We start from the raw sequence: 23,568 nt of genomic DNA, 5'->3' as shown, positions 1-23,568 counted from the left end.
GATACCATTAGGAGAGTAAGTGATACATATGGTGCCAGTAACTTTAAACGTTTCTCAATTCAGCATTCTATATTCATCCTTCAATTAGTCAAGGCATGCAATGAAAACAATGAACTGAAGTATAGATCTCTGTTCTATGCTCCAGCCTTGTATTAAGATGTAGATACTGTATATAATGAATGGGGCCTCGACAAGGTCGGTGCAAAGAAGTTTGTAAGCCATTATGTAGCAACCACCACCCATATCTATGAAAGTAGGCTAAAGATAAGCATCTACAGCTACAATATACTGTATGTTGTAAGTAAGTTAAAAATCTTCGGTTTTAAGAGGGCAGTGTACGTCAAACTATTTGAGAAAGCCAGAGTTTTGGTTTCTTTTAGTCTTCTTCACCATAAGGCTAGGCACATATTAACTATTCATTTCATAGGCAAGAAATAGGATATAAATAGTTATAGGGCATAACATGAGGTTTTTTACGTGGACCATCAGTCCTTGGTAAAAATGCCCATAGGCTCTAATGGGGATGTGTACTGTCTGTGGAATTATTCTTATATGTCCCTTTCAAATAAGGCATAGAGAAGCCGAGAGAACTAAGCTCTTCATTCTAGGTACTGTGGGACCCCAGCACCCAGGTTCATGAGAATTTCTGATCAGTATCTCTACACCTGGAGGTGGAGATGGTCTCATTCCACAAACATCATAGGTACTATGTGTCACCTTCTTTCCAATTATATAACTCACTCCCCCAGATAAATGTCACATAATAAGAAAATACTGAAACATTGTAACAAATTCTCCAAAATAATATGTACAAATGGTGAAATCACGCATCAGGGCATGACAAGCTCTCACCGTTCTGCACTTTTTCTACCCAAATTGTCTAATGTTCTTCTATATTTGAAGCCCAATTAGCTGAACTGAATGTGTCAGGTATTATTCATCCTCTGCATTACTATGAATCTTCAATTTGCCTTGGTGTCTCAGCATATATTGTTTCAACTACAGTGGACATTTCAAGGAATTAAAATCATTTCATTTATGGCCTGACTGTAACGTTTTCTATGGCAGATTATTTGCATGAAGGATAATGCTGTTAACAACACTCTGCGGTCTAATGTAGTAACAGAATATGTCTGCGGGAGTACTTTTACCAGTTCCTTGCAGGCGTTTTCTCTCAGTTATATGTAGACTAATGTTGTGCACATAGATGTAGCAGAGATTAATTTGCTTGTGTATCTCAATAAGTCTGTATATAAACTGAATGATCACTGCATTAGGAACACCTTAATCAATAATGGGTTTATCTACCTTTTTTGGGCAATAACGGCTTTAAGACATTGGGAAACAGATACCTCAAAATAGTGAATATTCTCCATACTCAACTTGACCCATGTCCGCAGCAGCAGCTCCATCAGCTGGTACACAATTGGCGGATAAGTGGAACCAGATCTCACAGCCCTTTCCAGCATATCCCAAACACACATTCAATGGGATTATAGTCCAGTGAGTTTGAGGACCAAGACAGTGTGGGGAATTAGTTGTTGTGTTCCTCCAACCATTCCCTAGTGATCTGAGCTTGATGACATGGAGCGTTGTACTGATGAGAAATGGCACTATGGTCGGGGAAGACTTTCTGATGATATGGGTGCAGATGGTCAGCTAACAGGTCCCTGTAGAGTTTGCCATTCAAGGATTGTATTATGACGACCAACCGTCCTAGGCCACACTAGGGAATTGCTCCCCAGACCATGACACCGCCACCACCGTCCTGCTGAACCCTAATGGTGCACCCATAAGATACAGCTTCATGCTGTTTACTCCAGATGCAGACCCGGCCACCTGAATGGTTCAACAAGAAATTGCATTCATCACTCCAGATGAGCTTCTGCAATGTGTCCAAGGTCTATTGAAGTCTTTCCTGGGCTTAGGCAAGGAGTTGTTGGTGATGACACGGGATCATCAGGTGCACTCCTATCGGTCTTTGAATACTGAACCCACTATGTATGCTGCATGGACATTGTGAAAATTTGTCTAACTTCCCCATTATACTGCATTGCTGGGTCAGTTTGTCCATTGTGGCATGTCGTTGCTAAGGTACCAAATGTGCCACCCAATACTCGCTTCTAGAATCAACCACACGTGGCCTGTTGCTGTGGGATCTGTAAGATGTCTGTCCACGGTTTAATCAGTCTTAGAAGACTCATGATACTGTGGTGTGGGAACAGCTAAAAAGTGCAACTGTTCCAGAAATACTGGCACTGCACCTTCGGGCACCAACAACCTGTCAAAGTCATTAAAGGCACTACCCATGACTGCCAAGCATTGTCTTCTGTTTAGCGAGGAGAAGTCGGCACGTTATTTGAAAGTAGATTACGATGTGCCCATAACGTGCTACCGCGTTAAGGCCCATTTAGACAACGATTATCGCTCAAAAGAATCTTTTGAGTGATAACCGTTCTGTCTAAATGAAGAGACATCATGCTGTTTTCGTGCACGAGTCATTGATTGATAACTTTTAGTTTGCTAGAAGTGAGTGATCAGGTGTTATCAGCAGAGCAGGCTGTTATCACAGCAGGCTGCGCTGATAAGATTCTCTTTGCCTGTGTCCCGCTGTCAATTCACAGCGGGGACAGTAGCAGCAAGCACGGAGAACAATACAGCTGTTTGCTTATGCAAAACAGCTGTATTGTTTACCAAGAGATAGCGGCGGTTTTCCACTCTGCCTGAATAGCTCTATAGTAGCTACTGTCTGAGTGACTTTTGAGCGATCATCTATTAGTGTAAATGGGCTTTACTGATTGCAAAATGTGATGTGAAGCTGTTCCCAATGCAGTGATAGGTCAGTGTATGGATATATAAGTTATTGCTAAATCACTTATTATTGTATGTATTTTTTACCATCTATGTCTCCCACAACATGATATAAGACCTCTGGAGGACATTCACAATGTTGTTGTTTTTTTACCTTATTTCACAGTTTTCAACTAATTGGGGCATCCTTACAAGCAGAATTCGCAGGGGGCTTACACATCCTAAAAGACTAGGATTCACAGAGAGGATCTAAAACTTAACTTTTACTTGCGTGTCTAATTTAAAACAAGAGCAGATATATAATTATATAGAACTATGGATGGGAACAAAATTTTCATTAAGATTTTCCACCTACCATCTGGGTGGAACGGCACCGATCATCTGGTTTAATGTTTTGCTCGCAAACATCCTGTGGCTTTCTTTAGGCTCCTGAGGATGAGACAGATACATGTCTATCAGAAACGCGATGTGTCTGGGCGCTAGTTAGTTTTAGCGCTAATTTTCCTATCTATTTGCACTACCCTAGATTTGCGTTACCGGTTTTAATTTTTGGAGTTCAGGATCGCCAGGTTATTTTTGGGTCAGTCTCCTCGGTGCTGCCAGCCTGAACCAATTTCACCATTGCGGATTTAAACACTGCGTATGGGAAGGGGGTGCTACCTTAAAAAATGGATGGATATTCAGTGAGAGGTGACAATAAAGGTGCACCTCCCACTGATCCCTATTTTTCAGATACGCTCTCCAACACTAGTGTTTGGTACCGTAGAAACCTAAGGCAGCTTCCTAGTTTTTAGGATCCAGACTGTTGAGTCTCTTGAGGTGGCATACCTTCCTTAGAAGCAGCATTCATAGAAACCCCAGTAACAGAGGAAAATAACCCCTGAGAGTGACAAGTCACTGGTAGAGATGAGCTGAGCCTGCTAGAACCCAGTAACTCTGCCATGCCGGCGGTTGATGGAAAGCACATGATCGTTGAGTCCAATAGAGGAAACCACACGGCCTCTTCCTCTGTTCACCACATAGAGTGCATTGAGCGCTATGTAGGCTGGCAAAGTGAAGGCAAAAGCGGTTATAACAAACAGCTTGGCATCCAACTGGCTCCTAGTAGATTGCGGGAGCAGAAGCTTTAAACTCATGCCATACATTTACAATGGTGTGGGTTTAAAGCCCTGGACCAAGCGCTGTATATGTACTACACTTGGTCAGCATAAGGTTAAAATAGCTGGAGCAGATTTACTACTGAAAATTTACTGTTTTTCTGGCTTAAATTCCACCAGAAAGCTGTCTTACATAGTTTGCAGTACATTTATGATGTGCTTTAAATAAATTTTTTTTGGCTGCCTGTCAAAAGGGGACATGGCTGTTACGGTACTAGTGGGGTGCCTAGGTACGCACGGCATGGGGTTCCCTGATCTTCACCCACACCACTGTCCCTGCCTGGAGATAGCCCTGATGGTGGACACGTCCAGGCCGCCAACTCTGACCCTACGCTTCTTAGGGGAGGACAGGCAGGGACAGCCGTACCTATGCAAGAGACTACTACCCACTAGCACCGACAGGAAAGGCAGATGACAAAACCAACACGAACAATACAAACAGAACAGAGGCAGACTGGAAAACCCTGGCTGATAAGAGCGAAGTCTAGCGGACATGGTGACAGAAGCAGGATACAAAACAAGGAAGACAAGCTAGCAGACTGAGGGAATGGCACCAAGTACCAGGACCGACACTCAGCAGGTCAGAGCAGCAGAGCTACTAAGCTGACACTGAAACTGAACAATAATTGGCCACTCCCAGGCAGCATGAGCTGGATCTTATAGGGAGGCGGGAGGAGCCGATAGGTAGATAGACCTGTCCATCACCAGCACACTTCTCAGACAATTAGTAGGGTATTTAACCTGACTGAAAGGCACAGGAGCTGTTAACCCTGGGCTGTCTGGACAGAACAAGGTGTGCTGGCAAAATTAACTATGAGCTGACAGGCGTAAGAATGGCTTTGTGAATGGGAGCATAACCAAACTGTGGCATTGTGTGCCGAAAAAGTGCACGATTTTGTCTCAAACATTGGCATAAACTAAACCAAGTAATAGGTGGTATAAAGTTAGTCCAGACAGTCTAAAGATTTGTTAGCTTTCTTAGGGTGTATACAGGCAATATCCCAACGTGAGTTCCGTCCAATTGTGTTATGGATGGATCAAGCACAGGAAAAGAACGCATTCATTTGAGTGGGTTCATGCACACTAGTTTCGCATGAGAATAAGATGTGTAATATGCGCTGCTCCTCAAATAGGACATAACACTGATGCAGTGTCCGTGTGCTGTGCACTTGAGAATCTCGGGCATAACTTATATCGCCCATGTAAATATCGTGCCACTGCCATACACTGGCACATTTTAAGAGTGTCTGCTCCAAGTTCGGAGAAACAGTGAGTAAAGCTAAAGAACTGTGTTGCTTCCGCCTTACTTCTTCCGGGTACTATCTCAGTAATACCTGCACTATGGTAGCGCTTTTGTATTTTTCTTGCAGTTCTGGTCTAAGTTTGCACTGTCTAATTATTACAGAATATTAGTAAATCTGCCCCACTATTTTGAAATCATTCCCTGTTCTGTGCTGCAGATCCAAAACAGCGTTGTTACAATCATGGTAATGCAACAGTCTATCGAGGTGTTGAGAAGAAAAGTCGGTCGGGCCACAGCTGTCTGAGGTGGGATTCGGATTTACTTTATCAAGAGATTAATATCGGCACCCAGGAAGACTATGTCCTCAAAGGTCTGGGATCTCATTCATACTGTAGGTAAGAATTAAATTGCCCACATCATGCATGTAATCTGACTGCTCTGAGTGCTAAATATTAATGACTAGGTTTTAAAATCATAGCTTTATTTGGTATTCTATTGCTGCAACCACAAGGTCTTCAGCACTGGAGCATATGTAGTGGCTCGTGGGAGTAGATTAAAACTCCTTGACCCCAGTGCAAAATCTATATCTGCCAATTTTAGAGCAATGAACAGAGGGACACCTATAGCGGACAGGCCACGCCCATTTATACTAAGCCACACCTTCTGTATCGTGTAATACTGCCCTTCAGTGACCCCTCTCACAGTAATGGTGACCGAATCTGGGACTGTCCTGCCAAATCTGGGATGGTTGGGACAAGTGCATAAGTAGTGCTATGCAGCATACTAGCAATTGAATTATTGCATCTTCAAGTCCTTTCAAAGGACAAGGAAAAAAGGAAAATAAGGTTAAATAAAAGAAAAAAAATTAGAGATGAGCGAACGTACTCGTCCGAGCTTGATACTCGTTCGAGTATTAGCGTGTTCGAGATGCTCGTTACTAGAGGCGAGTACCACGCGATGTTCGAGTTACTTTCACTTTCATCTCTGAGACGTTAGCGCACTTTTCTGGCCAATAGAAAGACAGGGAAGGCATTACAACTTCCCCCTGCGACGTTCAAGCCCTATACCACCCCCGTGCAGTGAGTGGCTGGCGAGATCAGGTGTCACCCGAGTATATAAATCGGCCCCTCCCGCGGCTCGCCACAGATGCATTCTGACAGAGATCAGGGAAAGTGCTGCTGGTGCCGGAGCTGCTATAGGGAGAGCGTTAGGAGTGATTTTAGGCTTCAAGAACCCCAACGGTCCTTCTTAGGGCCACATCTGACCGTGTGCAGTACTGTTGAGGCTGCTTTTAGCAGTGTTACACAATTTTTTTTTTTGTATATCGGCCGTGCAGAGCATTGCGTCCGCAGTCTGCAGTCATTGTACAGAGTATAGCGCCAGTACTGGTGAGGCAGGGAAAGAGATATTCAGGCTATATAGGCAGTGGGCTTTTTCCAAAAAATTGGGGAAAAATACTATATTTGGGCTGCCTGTGACCATCTTCAGTTTACTGCGTGTCTGCTGGTGGTAGTAGTCCTAATTAATATGCAGCTAAGCGTTACAGCAGGCTTGCGCAAAATTGTTTCCTGGATCTGCTGTCTCTGTTACATGATCGCCGTCATCCCGCCAGAGGGAAAGAGTATACATAATATTATACGCTGCCTACAGTATCTATCTGCTGGGGGTAGTAGTCGTAATTAATACGCAGCTAAGCGTTACAGCAGGCTTGCGCAAAATTGTTTCCTGGATCTGCTGTCTCTGTTATATGATCGCCGTCATCCTGCCAGAGGGAAACAGTATACTTAATATTATACGCTGCCTACAGTATCTGTCTGCTGTATCAGCTCAGCATTTAAAAAAAATAGAAGCAAAATACTTAAGGCCTACTACTGGCCTTTGGCCACTAAACTGCTTCTGCGCTGTGAATTCCACTAGCTCAGTCATACGCACCTACGTCTCACTACAGGCGTGCGCAAAATTGTTTCCTGGCTCTGCTGTGTGTTCCATAGGGGAAGTCAGCCTCCAAGCACAGGCCAATAAGCGGCACATTTAATTACAGCGTTCTGTTTCTGCACTACTGGTAATACAGCATGCTGAGGGGTAGGGGTAGGCCTAGAAGACGTGGACACGGGTGAGGACGCGGAGGCCCAAGTCAGGGTGTGGGCACAGGCCGAGCTCCTGATCCAGGTGTATCGCAGCCGACTGCTGCGGGATTAGGAGAGAGGCACGTTTCTGGCGTCCCCACATTCATCTCACAATTAATAGGTCCACGCGGTAGACCTTTATTAGAAAATGAGCAGTGTGAGCAGGTCCTGTCGTGGATGGCAGAAAGTGCATCCAGCAATCTATCGACCACCCAGAGTTCTACGCCGTCCACTGCTGCAACTCTGAATCCTCTGGCTGCTGCTCCTCCTTCCTCCCAGCCTCCTCACTCCATTACAATGACACATTCTGAGGAGCAGGCAGACTCCCAGGAACTGTTCTCGGGCCCCTGCCCAGAATGGGCAGCAATGGTTCCGAATCCTCTCCCACTGGAGGAGTTTGTCGCGACCGATGCCCAACCTTTGGAAAGTTCCCGGGGTCCGGGGGATGAGGCTGGGGACTTCCGGCAACTGTCTCAAGAGCTTTCAGTGGGTGAGGAGGACGATGACGATGAGACACAGTTGTCTATCACTCAGGTAGTAGTAATTGGAGTAAGTACGCGGGAGGAGCGCACAGAGGATTCGGAGGAAGAGCAGCAGGACGATGAGGTGACTGACCCCACCTGGTTTGCTACGCCTACTGAGGACAGGTCTTCAGAGGGGGAGGCAAGGGCAGCAGCAGGGTAGGTTGGAAGAGGCAGTGTGGTGGCCAGGGGTAGAGGCAGGGCCAGACCGAATAATCCACCAACTGTTTCCCAAAGCGCCCCCTCGCGCCATGCCACCCTGCAGAGGCCGAGGTGCTCAAAGGTCTGGCAGTTTTTCACTGAGAGTGCAGATGACCGACGAACAGTGGTGTGTAACCTGTGTCGCGCCAAGATCACCCGGGGAGCCACCACCACCAGCCTCACCACCACCAGCATGTGCAGACATATGATAGCCAAGCACCCTCAAGGTGGGACGAAGGCCGTTCACCGCCTCCGGTTTGCACCGCTGCCTCTCCCCCTGTGCCCCAACCTGCCACTGAGATCCAACCGCCCTCTCAGGACACAGGCACTACCGTCTCCTGGCCTGCACCCACACCCTCAGCTCCGCTGTGCTCGGCCCCACCCACCAATGTCTCTCAGCGCACCGTCCAGCCGTCGCTAGCGCAAGTGTTGGAGCGCAAGCGCAAGTACGCCGCCACGCACCCGCACGCTCAAGTGTTAAACGTGCACATAGCCAAATTTATCAGCCTGGAGATGCTGCCGTATAGGGTTGTGGAAACGGAGGCTTTCAAAGGTATGATGGCGGCGGCGGCCCCGCGCTACTCAGTTCCCAGTCGCCACTACTTTTCCCGATGTGCCGTCCCAGCCCTGCACGACCACGTCTCCCGCAACATTGTACGCGCCCTCACCAACGCGGTTACTGCCAAGGTCCACTTAACAATGGACACGTGGACAAGCACAGGCGGGCAGGGCCACTATATCTCCCTGACGGCACATTGGGTGAATTTATTGGAGGCTGGGACAGAGTCAGAGCCTGGGACCGCTCACGTCCTACCCACCCCCAGAATTGCGGGCCCCAGCTCGGTGGTGGTATCTGCGGCGGTGTATGCTTCCTCCACTAAACCACCCTCCTCCTCCTACGCAACCTCTGTCTCGCAATCAAGATGTGTCAGCAGCAGCACGTCGCCAGCAGTCGGTGTCGCGCGGCGTGGCAGCACAGCGGTGGGCAAGCGTCAGCAGGCCGTGCTGAAACTACTCAGCTTAGGAGAGAAGAGGCACACGGCCCACGAACTGCTGCAGGGTCTGACAGAGCAGACCGACCGCTGGCTTGCGCCACTGAGCCTCCAACCGGGCATGGTCGTGTTTGACAACGGCCGTAACCTGGTGGCGGCTCGGCAGCTCGGCAGCCTCACGCACATGCCATGCCTGGCCCACGTCTTTAATTTGGTGGTTCAGCGCTTTCTGAAAAGCTACCCACGCTTGTCAGACCTGCTCGGAAAGGTGCGCCGGCTCTGCGCACATTTCCGCAAGTCCCACACGGACGCTGCCACCCTGCGCACCCTGCAACATCGGTTTCATCTGCCAGTGCACCGACTGCTGTGCGACGTGCCTACACGGTGGAACTCTACGCTCCACATGTTGGCCAGGCTCTATAAGCAGCGTAGAGCTATAGTGGAATACCAACTCCAACATGGGCGGCGCAGTGGGAGTCAGCCTCCTCAATTCTTTACAGAAGAGTGGGCCTGGTTGGCAGACATCTGCCAGGTCCTTGGAAACTTTGAGGAGTCTACCCAGATGGTGAGCGGCGATGCTGCAATCATTAGCGTCACCATTCCTCTGCTATGCCTCTTGAGAAGTTCCCTGCAAAGCATAAAGGCAGACGCTTTGCGCTCGGAAACGGAGGCGGGGGAAGACAGTATGTCGCTGGATAGTCAGAGCACCCTCCTGTCTATATCTCAGCGCGTTGAGGAGGAGGAGGAGGAGGAGGAGCATGAGGAGGATGAGGAGGAGGGGGAAGAGACAGCTTGGCCCACTGCTGAGGGTACCCATGCTGCTTGCCTGTCAGCCTTTCAGCGTGTATGGCCTGAGGAGGAGGAGGAGGATCCTGAAAGTGATCTTCCTAGTGAGGACAGCCATGTGTTGCGTACAGGTACCCTGACACACATGGCTGACTTCATGTTAGGATGCCTTTCTCGTGACCCTCGCGTTACACGCATTCTGGCCACTACGGATTACTAGGTGTACACATTGCTCGACCCACGGTATAAGGAGAACCTTTCCACTCTCATACCCGAAGAGGAAAGGGGTTCGAGAGTGATGCTATACCACAGGACCCTGGCGGACAAACTGATGGTAAAATTCCCATCCGACAGCGCTAGTGGCCAAAGGCGCAGTTCCGAGGGCCAGGTAGCAGGGGAGGCGCAGAGATCAGGCAGCATGTACAGCACAGGCAGGGGAACACTCTCTAAGGCCTTTGACAGCTTTCTGGCTCCCCAGCAAGACTGTGTCACCGCTCCCCAGTCAAGGCTGAGTCGGCGGGAGCACTGTAAAAGGATGGTGAGGGAGTACGTAGCCGATCGCATGACCATCCTCCGTGACGCCTCTGCCCCTACAACTACTGGGTGTCGAAGCTGGACACGTGGCCTGAACTCGCGCTGTATGCCCTGGAGGTACTTGCTTGTCCTGCGGCTAGCGCCTTGTCAGAGAGGGTGTTTAGTGCGGCTGGGGGAATCATCACAGATAAGCGTACCTGCCTGTCAACCGACAGTGCCGACAGGCTTACACTCATCAAGATGAACAAAGCCTGGATTTCCCCAGACTTCTCTTCTCCACCAGCGGACAGCAGCGATACCTAAACAATACATAGGCTGCACCCGCGGATGGAAGCATTGTTCTCTATCACCATCAAAAACGTGGACCTTTTAGCTTCATCAATCTGTGTATAATATTCCTCCTCCTCCTCCTGCTCCTCCTCCTGAAACCTGACGTAATCACGCCGAACGGGCAATTTTTCTTAGGCCCACAAGGCTCAGTCATATAATTTTTGTAAACAATTTTTATACGTTTCAATGCTCATTAAAGCGTTGAAACTTTCACCTGAACCAATTTTTATTTTAACTGGGCTGCCTCCAGGCCTAGTTACAAATTAAGCCACATTAACCAAAGCGATTAATGGGTTTTACCTGCCCTCTTGGTTGGGCATGGGCAATTTTTCTGCGGTACATTAGTACTGTTGGTACACCAATTTTTTGTGGGCCCTCGCCTACAGTGTAATCCAATTAATTTTTTGCCCACCTGCATTAAAACTGACGTTACATCAGCTGCGCTGGGCACTGCAATGGGATATATTTATGTACCGGCGGTGGGTTCCAGGGAGCCACCCATGCTGTGGGTCTACAGGGAGTTGTAACTGAATGTGTCCACTTCTAAAGAACTCCAGTCTGACTGGGGCATGCAGTGTGGGCCGAAGCCCACCTGCATTTAATTGGACGTTACCTCAGCTGTGATGGGCACTGCAATGGGATACATTTATGTACCGCCGGTGGCTTCCTGGCACCTACCCATGCTGTGGGTCCACACGGACTTCACAATAGGGAGTTGTACCTGCCTGTGTCTATGAATTAAAAACCCTGGTCAGGTTGGGGCATGCAGTGTGGGCCGAAGCCCACCTGCATTTAATCGGACGTTACCTCAGCTGTGATGGGCACTGCAATGGGATACATTAATGTACAGCCGGTGGGTTCCAGGGAGCCACCCATGCTGTGGGTGCACACGGAATTCCCATTGCGGAGTTGTACCTGCCTGTGACTATTTATAAAAAACCGCGGTCTGACTGGGGCATGCAGACACCTTGACAGAATGAATAGTGTGTGGCACATAGGTTCCCCATTGCTATGCCCACGTGTGCAGCTCCTGATCGTGGTGGCACAGGATTATATTTCTCATTGCTTCTGTACAGCATTGTGGGCTTTTAAAGAGGGTCGCTGCCTAGCCGTGCCAACCCTCTGCAGTGTGTGCCTGCGGTTCCTCCTCATGGCAGACGCACTTATAAATAGACATGAGGGTGGTGTGGCATGAGTGCAGCTGAAGGCTGCGCAGGGACACTTTGGTGTGCGCTTTGGACACTGGGTCGTGCGGGGGGGGGGTTGGGCAGCATGCAACCCAGGAGAAGTGGCAGCGGAGTGTCATGCAGGCAGTGATTGTGCTTTGTTGGAGGTAGTGTGGTGATTAGCTAAGGTATGCATTGCTAATGAGGGCTTTTCAGAAGTAAAAGTTGTTGGGGGGGGGGGCACTCTTGCCGCTATTGTGGCTTAATAGTGGGACCTGGGAACTTGAGATGCAGCCCAACATGTAGCCCCTCGCCTGCCCTATCCGTTGCTGTGTCGTTCCCATCACTTTCTTGAATTGCCCAGATTTTTACAAATGGAAACCTTAGCGAGCATCGGCAATATGCAAAAATGCTCGAGTCGCCCATTGACTTCAATGGGGTTCGTTACTCGAAACGAACCCTCGAGCATCGCGATAATTTCGTCTCGAGTAACGAGCACCCGAGCATTTTGGTGCTCGCTCATCTCTAAAAAAAATACAACATATTAGGTAACCCCACATCTATAAAGACCAGCACTATAAAAATGTCTGTAAAAAAATGCTAGAATTGCTATTCATCCACCTCCCAAAATTGCAGTAAAGGTGATCAAAAAGTCACATGTAGCCTAAAATGGTACAAACGGAAACTACAACTCGACCCACAGCCACCACAGTGGCCAAAAGCCACATGATTTTGCCAGTAAATGGTTGCAGAGGTGGGTATGGCTTGGCCGCATGAACCAGCTGTACAGTGTGGTCTTGTGCCCATAATACGGAAGTGCGTTCTGAGCTGACTGTAGGTCACTGACCTTATCGTCTCACAAGATTATGGTGAAACAACAACTCCCAGCATGTCTTCAATTGAGAGTTGTAGTTCTATTAAAATATCAACAGATGGAGGGCTTACAGTTTGGTAGAACTACAACTCCCAGCATGACCTGACAGTTTCAGACCAATGGTATGCTGGGAGTTGTAGTAGATTGAACTCCCCAACCAGCAGCACCATATTATGCCCTAATAATCCCTTCTCCATTGGCCTTACCCACCTTCACTTGCCTCAGACTGTTGGAGTCTCCTCTTTTACCTCCACTGCAGACTGATGGTGAGTCACATGATGAAGGACCTGCGATGATCATGTGACAGTGATATCATAGCAGGGCCTTCATTCACTGTATCCTGTTAACTGCACTGAGTATGTGGGGAGGGGAATGTGACATGCTTCTGGCTGCCCAGGACTGCGGGACAGCATCCCAAAACTGGGACTGTCCCGCAGAATCCAGGAAGGTTGGGAGGCCTGCAAAATATGTAACAAGGTCTCTCCACCTATTATGTGTTTTTTATGTGGCAGAAAGGCTTTTTGGCTCCCTTAGGCACCTGTAAAACAATATGCATATCACACTATGATTTTGTGATTCTCGGGGACATGAGAGGGATGTCATAGTGATCTCCCTTCCCTGGCATGCAAATATCAATTGGCTAATCCAATAGATGTCTAATCACCATGTTAGAATTGGGTAGATTCTCCTGCATTGTTCAATTGTATTTATCCCTTCCACTGCCACAACACTGACCCCTGCTTTCTGTAGTCTATACTGCCAATAATCTTGATAGCACTTTGTTTGACATTCTTTAATTTATCTGAACTGAGCTGCTAAATCATAGAAAATCCAGGACACCATCCATGTGTCATTGTGCTCTTTGAACTGCATAGAGAGCAGAGGGGAAGAAGGAGAAGCACACACACAGATATGCTCTGCAGAAACAAAATAGAAAGCTATATGTAGCTGTTTATTCACATCTATACTGCTCAGTAATGTTGTACATACTTACATGATAATGCTATATCTCTCTGTGTACGTAATATTTAGCAGAATATTTTACAGAACACAGCACAGTAGCCAGGCTTCACCCACCAGCCCTGAGAGGATTGAGAATCAATGATACACCCTGCAAAGGGGGAAAATACTATATATAAGTTATGTTACAGCCAGAAATAGTCTTATTCCTTATATACACATACACGGCAGCTTATTCTGAAAACTGATGTGAGAAGATAGGTACACTTAAAGTCTGCAACGAATTGTGCATGTGTTAACTACAGATTTTGTTGCACATTGCACTCTGTGACTTTTAATGAATGGAATGGATTAATTATTATGCTGTACATATATTGTATGACATAGAAACAAAGAGATTCTCCCATTGAGACAGTACAGGGAAGAACATGATACTCTACTACACTGCCAAACGCAGCTGAACCATGTCTATGTTCCTGACCATAGACAATTCAGTGCTACAATGTTCAATAATGTGGTGTTTAATGCCACAAAAATGTGTGAGTCTCAGTCCCAGGCATACACTTTTTATGGTTGCACTAGGCTTTACTTAGGGTAGCTTTCTGCAGCTTCTCTTTGGAAACGACATTTTCTAAATCTATGAGGAACTGTACTAATAAGGAAGCTAAACATAATTGTATATTGTCGTCATCGCTAATAAACTGATTTTTTTGTTAAAACCTTGGCTGTCAAGACAGTGAACTCCTTTTTGAGGAGGGTCTGATATGGTTTGCTTACTACTACATTTGAATTGCTGTCTTTCCTTGTTACAGCTTTCTAGAAGTGGCCAGAAGGTGGCAGTATGATGCAATCCACATAAGTTATAACTTTTGCAAGGCTTGCAGGCATATTAAATATGACATGTAAATCCTTCATACAGGGCATGGTTGCTACATAATTATTTGCATGAATTAATTCAGTCCGCTGTTAATAATGTTAATTTAAGCATTGCAGGTCTTCCCCATAGTGTTACCCCGTGAGCCAGTGAACAAAAGTGTCAAAGGTTTCTTCAGAAGCTTTTATGCCAGGATTTTATGGAAACTAGATAATCACGTGCTTAAGTTTGTTTTAATTAGTGCACAGACTGTAATACATAAACTATATTTTGGAATGCATGCTTTTGTTTTCTAATGCTCATTACTTAGTTTCTAATAAAGTGCTTGTGTTCCATTGAGGCCAGAAACTAAGATATAGCTTCGATATATTTCTGATAGTAGCATCAATACGTCTGTATCTGAAAGAGAGTGACAACTTCAAACCAGTTATTACAAAGTTATTGCAAAAGGTACAGTCATGGCATGCATGCAAGAAAAGTATCAGTCAGGCAATGGGTGTAAAAGTCAATGAATGTCAGAGTACAATTAGGTCAATCAGTAAAAATGGAAAATATGACTCAAAAATTGCTTAAAAACAACAATGATAATATAATGTTCTTGTTTATTTTAGAGTGGCATTCATTTCAGGATATATATGCAAAAATGATACATAAACCAAAATATGAGTACAGTAAACATGAACTACAGTAAATGAGTGACAGACTGGTGCAGAGAGAGGGGGCACTGCTCGTGCGCAGAGGCATAACTTGAAGCTTCTGGGCCCCCATGCAAAATCTGCAACAGGGCCTCCAACTATAATGCTTTATTCATAGTACTGGGCTCCCTATATGGAGAAGAGAGGCCTTATAGGCTCCTAAGTCTCCTGGGCCTGAGTGCAACCGCATCCTCTGCATCCCCTATAGTTACACCCCTGCTTGTACAGGCTTACAATCTACAAGGGGATGATTTAAGAAACAGTAGGTACGGGTAGAAGCTGCTCACATAGTGGTTGCAGCAGGTTTATTGCTGGTTGCAGGCTTTTCTGAAGGTAGAGAGAAAGGGCGTCTTTAATGAGCCTATGCACAAATACGCTCGCCTCAGTGCACTGAACTAGGGTAATTTGCGTACGTGTCGGCGCATAGTACTGTATGTTTTAGTGCACGCAGGCCATGTTCATATACATTTGTGACGCCTCCCCTGACTTAAAAGGCTATTTAGCCTAATGAGGTCCAGTGCAGTGTTTCATGCATCCCTTGTGTATTGCGTGCACATTTGCACGCCTCCCATAGACTTTTATGGGGACCCTTGGTGCGCAAATATGCAGGGAAATAGAGCAGGTCCTACTTTTTGGGCGCGATTACAATGTGCACGAAAAATCCTTCATGTGACAGAATCCATTGACAACAACAGGTTCTGTCCTGTGTATTGCACGTGTATATATTGAAGCACTTCCGTCTGAGGGCTCCTTCACACGAATGTATGCATATATACGTTCACCCATACGCAACGTATATTCGCATGAATGGATTTTTAAGAAGCCTGATTCCCGAATGTAATTGGCATTTTTAAAGTCATTCCCACCGGGCGCTGCAGTGCGGATATAAAAACACACACTGAAGCGATGGCAAGCAACGATCGGAATAAACCCTCGGAATGGCAATAAATTGCCTAATTATGGCCAGCTGTCTTTTTTCCGATCGTTGCACGCAGAGTAACTCCCTCCCCCTCGCTTTTCTTCTGTTGGCATAGAAGTTAATGGGAGCTAATACGGCAAAAGATAGGGCTAGACCTATCTCTTCACGCCCCGTATAAGATATACGACCAAGAAAGATAGAGCAGGTCCTATTTTGTCACGCAGGAATATTTTGCGTGGAAAAACGTTCGTCTGAATGAAGCCATCGAAATCCAATGCATTGCACGGTTGTGTTTTATGTACAACTTTTTAACGTTTGGAAATGCCTGCGCAAATTCGGTCTCTGGATAAGCCCCAAAGGAGCCCTAAACTGAACATTGGGAAAATCTGGAGGAAAACCTGCTGCATTCTGCAAGAGAACTGTGACTCAGTCTGGAGGAACTGTCATTCCACAAATAAGTATCCACACAGGCTGTTATACCTGTCAGGTGTTCAAGTCAGACCGCTCCTTACACATCGCTAGCAGTAAAAGGTTTTATATTAATAACTGATATATTACTATTTCTAGGAGCCCAGATAATGACGCTGCTCCATGGTGTTATGTTATGAAGCAGAACCATGTGTCGTGGGAGGACTGTGCCGTATCCGTATGCAGTAAGTCATGAACAATCAGACCCTGCCTGGCAAATCCTAATGTATAAAATCCTTTGGTGTCCGCTGAAAGCAGACTTTGGGGATAGTCTGGGACATGCTTAACCCCTTAATAACCGCCCGTATGTCTTTTGACGACAGCATGTAAAGGGCTGACAGAGGGAGGGGGCTCCCTCTGTCACCTATCAGACCCCTGCAATGTGATCGTGAGGTCCCGATGGGTTGCTATGACACTTGGAGGCTTGAAAATAGCCTCCGGGTTTGCCAGCTACAGTGACCTATGAGGCTCAGCCTCCGGCTGACCTCATGGGCTTTCTAATGCACTACTATACTGAAGTATAGTAGTGTATTAGAAGAATGATAAAATATGGTGATATCCAAGTGAGTATTGCTGCGTTCATAATAACCCAGAGAAAATAAATGTTCACATTATTTAACCCTCACAGTGCATGCCATGAAAAAAAAAAAACATGGCGAAAATAGCTAGTTTTGCCTATCTCGCCTTACAAAAAACAGAATAAAAAATGAACAATATGTTGCATGGATCAGCAAATGGCGCTATTTAAAAAGTGCTACTTATCCTGCAAAAATCAAACCTCACATAACACCGTTGACAAAAAAAGGATAAATGTTAGGGGTCTTTGAATACTGCGATAAACAAAAAAAAAAGGTCAAAAGGTTGCAAAAAAAGAAAACCTATATAAATTGGGTATTGACATAATTGCACTGGCCTGCAAAATTAATTTAACATATAATTTATACTGCACTGTGAACACCGTTAAAATAACAATAAAAAACATGCCAGAATTACAGTTTTGTTAATCTTTCCTCTAGAAAAAATGGAATAAAAGCAATCAAAATGTTATATGTTCCCCAAAATTGGATAAATGAAGACAAGAGTTCCTCCCACAAAAAAACAAGCCCCCATAGAGCTCCGTCAAAGGAAAAATAAAAATGTTCTGGCTCTAGGAATGCTGCGACACAAAAAGAAATCTTAAAAAAAAATAAGTGTTTTATCTACAAAAATAGCAAAACATTACTAAAAAATTTATAAACGTGGTATGGCCAAAATCGTGCTGACCCAGAGAATAATGTTATCACATGATTTATTTTGCGCACTGACTGCCGTAAAAATGAAATTCAAAAAACAAATGGCGAAATTTCTTTTTTTCCCCCCTATCCCTCTGAAAAAATGTATACAATACATTATATGTACTCAAAACTGCCACTAGAAAATACGATTAAAAAATAAGCCCCCATATGGCTATGTCGACAGAAAAATTAACAAGTTATGGTTCCTATAATGCAACCATGAAAATATCTGAAAAATTATTTGGTCATTAAGGCGCAAACGGGCTTCGTCACTAATGGGTTAAAACAGGTGAGCTGCTAATTAGATTTGGCCTGTTAGATTGTTTCCACTGAGACCACCCTATTAGGCAGGGTCCCATCTATCACGTGTATCTTGCCAGTGGTTTCATACCAGAGCTTGGCACAATTGATGCCATTTTGGTGCTCTTTATGCAATGCTCTGATGCCCATAGCCGGACAGGAAATACACTAGATACAACGGTTTCTGTCCAGCACAGTTAGCCATCCATCTTCAAAGCTGATGTGCCAGGTACCATAAACTATCCGATAGAAATCTATGGGATCAGTTATGGCATTAGTTTCTCACTGGTATCTCACTACAAGGCCGGAGTTAAGGCTGGATTCCCACGAACTCAGTTTTCACGCCGAGCCGATATACGTCGTCCTCATGTGCAGGGGAGGGGGGGATGGAAGAGCTAGGAGCAGGAACTGAGTTCCCGCCCCCTCTCTGCCTCCTCTCCTCTCCACCCCTCTGCACTATTTGCAATGAAAGGAGGTGAGGCAGGGGCGGGGCTAAGTGCCGCAAATTAGCCCCACCCCGCCTCTCCCCATTGCAAATAGTGCAGAGGGGCGGAGAGGAGGCAGAGAGGGGGCAAGAGCACAGTTCCTGCTCCTGGCTCTTCCATCCTCCCCCCCTGCACACGAGGACAACGTATATCGGCTCGGCGTGAAAACCCAGCCGATATACAGTCGTGTGCACCCTAAGACTGGGTTCTCATGGCCTTACTCAACTCATTAACCCCATTGAAAGCCATTTGACCAGTACTTATTTAATACTTGCTTATTTATTAATTGCAACCTTGCAATTTGTTCTTGTTCCTGCAGTCCCCATCCTTTGCATGCTACATATTAAACCTCCAGTTGGCCAAGTGGGGGAACCGGCTAACAATAAGCCTGTCTAGCATTCATGGATAATATATACAGTAAAGAGAATTTCATGTGACCAATTTTGGACATGTGGATACATGTACTCGAAGGGTGGTAACCCCCTAAATGTCCTTTTAGGGCTCATGTCCACGGGCAAAATAAGAATTAAAATCCGCAGCAGATTTTAACTCCGCGCCCCATAGGGATGCATTGACCACCCGCAGGTAGATAAATACCCGCGGATGGTCAATAAAAGTGAATAAAAAAAAAATGGAGCATGAAAAAATCTGGACCATGCTCCATTTTCGTGCGAGTCTCCCGCGGGGACGGCTCCCGCGGGCTTCTATTGAAGCCTATGGAAGCCGTCCGGATCCGCGGGAGACAAAAATCAGATTTTACTCACCCGCTCCGTTTCTTCTCTTCGCCGCGGCGCCATCTTCTCTCAGTCACGGCCGGATCATTTTGCTTCGGGCCGCGCATGCACGGGGCACGTCACCGACGTCATCCTGCGCATCCGCCGAGCCGAAGAAAGAAGATCCGGCCGCGACGCAGAGAAGATGACGCTGCAGCGAAGGAAGAATCGGGAGCGTGCGGGAGGTCAGTTTATTCTGATTTATTCTTATTTTCAGCCCTCATGTCCGCGGGGCAGGAGGGACCCGCTGCAGATTCTCCATGGAGAATCTGCAGCGCATCTGATTTTCCCCGTGGACATGAGGCCTTACACAGGCAGATTATTGCATATATTGAGCGATGATTGCCGATATAACAAGACGTCCAGCGCTCATTAGATTTTCTATTTGCACGCTGAACGTTTTCATGTATTGTTGAGTTTGAACCAATTTACATTTCTGTCAGCGGTATACCCCTCGTATAAATATGGGAATGTTCCACCAACAGAGGATAATTTTTATGGCAGCATAAGATGCAATCAAATAATAAATTAGCGTTTGATTGCAAGACAGATTTAGTCTCGCAGCTCCATATAAAAGGCAATTAAGTTATTGCTAGGAAACCACATAGGCCCAGAATACCATTTTTATGCTTCATAGCTCCAAATCCCTTAATTGCGTTAATACAGATATAAAGTTCACTGCATATAGCTCCCATTGTATGCAGTAGCTCCCTCTAGAGGTGGCTGCAGGCAGACAGAATTTGATCATTTCAGTTGTATGACTAGTAGTGATGAGCGAGCATAGTCGCTAAGGGCAATTGCTCGAGCGAGTACCTGCCCGCTCGAGAGAAAAGGTTCGGCTGCCGGTGCGGGTGACAGGTGAGTTGCGGCAGTGAGCAGGTGGAGCGGGGGGGGGGGGGGGGGAGGGGGGAGAAAGGGAGAGAAAGATCTCCCCTCCTTTCCTCCCAGCTCTCCCCCGCAGCTCCCTGCCCTCCGCCGGCAACCAAACCTTTTCGCTTGAGGGGGCAGGTACTCGCTAAGGGCAATGCTCGCTCGAGCAATTGCCCTTAGCGAGTATGCTCGCTCATCACTAATGACTAGGCATTTGCATTTCTTCATTAGAAAAATGTATCTCAAAGATATTTAATGAATTATATCAAAATAGAATATTGGATCTAATAATGTAATGGTTAAACATTCGGTTTCATAGAAGGTATGGATATCAGTCTAGGAAAAAAAACTAAAAACTTTATTGCTTTGTACTTTATAGCTGACAAAAGCAGAAGGATAGTAAATGCAAACGAGGATCCTGTCACAGTGCCTGAGGATGCTGTCTTATTCGCTGTCTCAAGACCAAAATGTGGAAAGAAACATGAGAAGCGTGTTATCGCAAGAGGACGAATCCTGGGTGGTCTGTCAGCTCTTCCAGGTTCTCACCCCTGGTTGGCAGCAATATACATCGGAAATGGATTCTGTGCTGGCAGCCTCATAATGTCCTGCTGGGTTGTCTCCGCTGCCCACTGCTTTGCTGAAAGGTACATTGTAACATTTTGTCTTCTTCTGCAGGTCTTGTGAACTGATTGACTGACTTAAGAATAACCCAATTGTTTGTGCAAAAGTCTACCTAGTGTCACAGCCAGGCTTTCCTGCAGCCAGGAAGAGTGGCTGTAGAGTGGTTTGTTGGCACTTTCCAGGGCACCCAGCAGTGGGGCACATACTTCTTCCCGGTATTAGTGTATCTTGACGCCACCTGAAGTGTGGGTGGTGTCAAGATACTAGCTGCTTAACAGGGGGTTGACGCCCCCTGTTCCTGATAGGCTGTTATTAGTCACCCTCACAGCAGGTCCTGGAAGTCAGAAATGCACAGCGGTCTTCTCAAGTGAGTATACCGCATGTGCTGCTGACCCCACTGTGACTGTAGGCGGCAGCGGCCTCCACCCAGCAGCACTGCACTGGCAGTGTCGCTGGCTTACCCCCGGCGGCTTCTTCCTCTGACTACTTCCCTGTCACTCTTCCCGCTGTGACTGTCCCCTACGTCGGCACCGTGGCTCCCTGCAGCACCGCTGCACTGACCGCTGCCCTCCCCTTACCGGGGCCCGTGGAACTGTCCCTGCTGGCTCCAGTTTTAACATAATGGATGAACAGCGGCGTTGGATGTAGGTATTACTGTATCTTGTACGCCTAGCATGTATTAAACACTGTGCTGCTAGGACCTTTGAGAACTAGCCGATCGGGAGCTAGGGGTATGACAGGGGCTTGCCTGCATCCAAGTCCTCTCAAACCCCTAGCTTCCTGGTGGCGTCAAGATACACTAATACCCTTCTTCCCTATACCTATGCCCCTTGTCTACCAGGGTGTTCCCATTAAAATCCTGATGAAAACTGGCCGTTATGTATTTTTTTTAAAGTGTTTTAAAAGGCAGCAGGTGCATTATTACATAGTGGGACCACAGCAAGCACATTATTACGATAAGTGCACTTAGCAGTTTGTTAGAGGTTGCAGCGGCAGGATGGGGAGAGTGTGCAAAAGTGAATTATGGCTGGAAGAAAACTCATTGGTAGTCTGGACCTAAAGAGAGAAAAAACAAATACAGACAACTCCAAACAGAGAGGACATCATCTATGATCACTGGAGGTAACTGAACTGTAATCACTATCACTGTGTAGAGTGGGCATTTAAGCACAGTATTTGATAACTGTAATATTGAAAGTTACACTAGAGGTGAACTGTTGAGCCTAAGTCTGCCACGTTATAAAAGTTGTATATCTATATAATTCTTATTTTTCGGGGTGGGAGAGACAAAATTCTATGTTTTGCTATGGGGTACTATGAGTTCTTCGTACACCCTGCTTCACTCACTTCATAGATTCCTATCATGCTGTGAGTTCGAGTCAGTTGACCACCGATATTTTGGAACACTCATCTGTAAAATGTGCCACGTATACGCTTCTCTGAAACTGGCCATATAGAGAAGAAATATAGGATGCATTCACATGGGTATGAGTATTTTGTGTGTATTTATGCACACCTATTGATTTCAATGGGCTTCTTTGGTGCGTACTATGCATCAAGATAGGACATGCTGTGTATTTTATTACGCAATTGCACATCGCGTTAAACAAATACACTCCAGTGAACAAACCCATTGAAAACTATGGGTTCTATTCACTGAGCTTTTACACTTGTGTGAATGAGCCTTAAGAATGAGTTTCCTTCATGTGGCTCTCAAATGACGGCTATTGTTCCCTGTATGATACAGTTGCCTTTATAGGAACATGGAACATAGAAAGTTCCTTGTATTTGGACACAAATCTGATGATCACTTGCTCTACACACTGGCTTCAGTTAACATTCTGTATAAAATGCTGATGGCCGTTATATATTTTTTGTAAAATGCTCTAATAGGCTGGCAGCTCTGATGAGTACATGGGGTCACTGTTCTACTTTACGGAGTCGCTGTAACATTAACCAATGGACTAAATAACCCCGGTAACTTTGCCCCTTTTTCTTGCTATAATACTGCCTGGTACTCAGCTCTTTATAGTTTTTAACATAATTGAAAGTGACTGTGCGAGACCAGCTGTGTAGATAAAACTGCAACAGGAATGAGTAGAGCTGGAATGGGTAATGTCTTTGTTATCTGCACTGATTCAGACTCCAGAAAAAGCCATTTCCTCAATAAACTGGCAGATAATGCGGTTTATTTGCATCTAGGATAATCTACTAGTAAAACTTCCAAGACTGCAAGTTCCATTTCCTGTTACATCACATCATATTATAACATCATCACATCATATTACTTATTGTATTATTACCAAACAACCCTGCTTCATTAAGGCTCTATGAGTTGAAATAATAAACTAAAACAGATTTACCCTTCCGCGGCCGCCTGGATCCAGTCCTGCTGCCCCAATGTGGTCCCGATGTTTGTGATAGGTGACATCATAGGAACTCAGGTGAGTGCTGTAGCCAATCGGATGCTACAGCGCCATGTTCTTGAACTCCCAGCATCATGGTGCTCAAGATTTGAGCGCCAATACCAGGAGAACAAGCGGTGATGCTGCAGCCTCTCATTGGCTGCAGTTCCTGAGTCAGAGAGG

At 46.1% G+C, this 23,568-nt stretch overlaps 1 protein-coding gene across 1 annotated transcript in view; it reads left to right on the top strand.

The window, feature by feature from the left end:
* The window catches only part of HGFAC (HGF activator), a 68,010-nt gene that overhangs the window by 30,487 nt on the left and 13,955 nt on the right, over positions 1-23,568 (top strand). The window contains exons 9-11 of the mRNA XM_066574800.1: positions 5,429-5,606; positions 16,757-16,842; positions 20,739-21,003. Coding sequence (XP_066430897.1) covers positions 5,429-5,606; positions 16,757-16,842; positions 20,739-21,003 — 529 coding nt within the window. The remainder of the gene's footprint in view (positions 1-5,428; positions 5,607-16,756; positions 16,843-20,738; positions 21,004-23,568) is intronic.

The sequence above is a fragment of the Eleutherodactylus coqui genome, chromosome 7, assembly GCF_035609145.1.
Source record: "Eleutherodactylus coqui strain aEleCoq1 chromosome 7, aEleCoq1.hap1, whole genome shotgun sequence".
Taxonomy (NCBI): Eukaryota; Metazoa; Chordata; class Amphibia; order Anura; family Eleutherodactylidae; genus Eleutherodactylus; species Eleutherodactylus coqui.
Note: the sequence above shows the minus strand (reverse complement) of the source record. Positions and strands in the feature narration are given on the sequence as shown.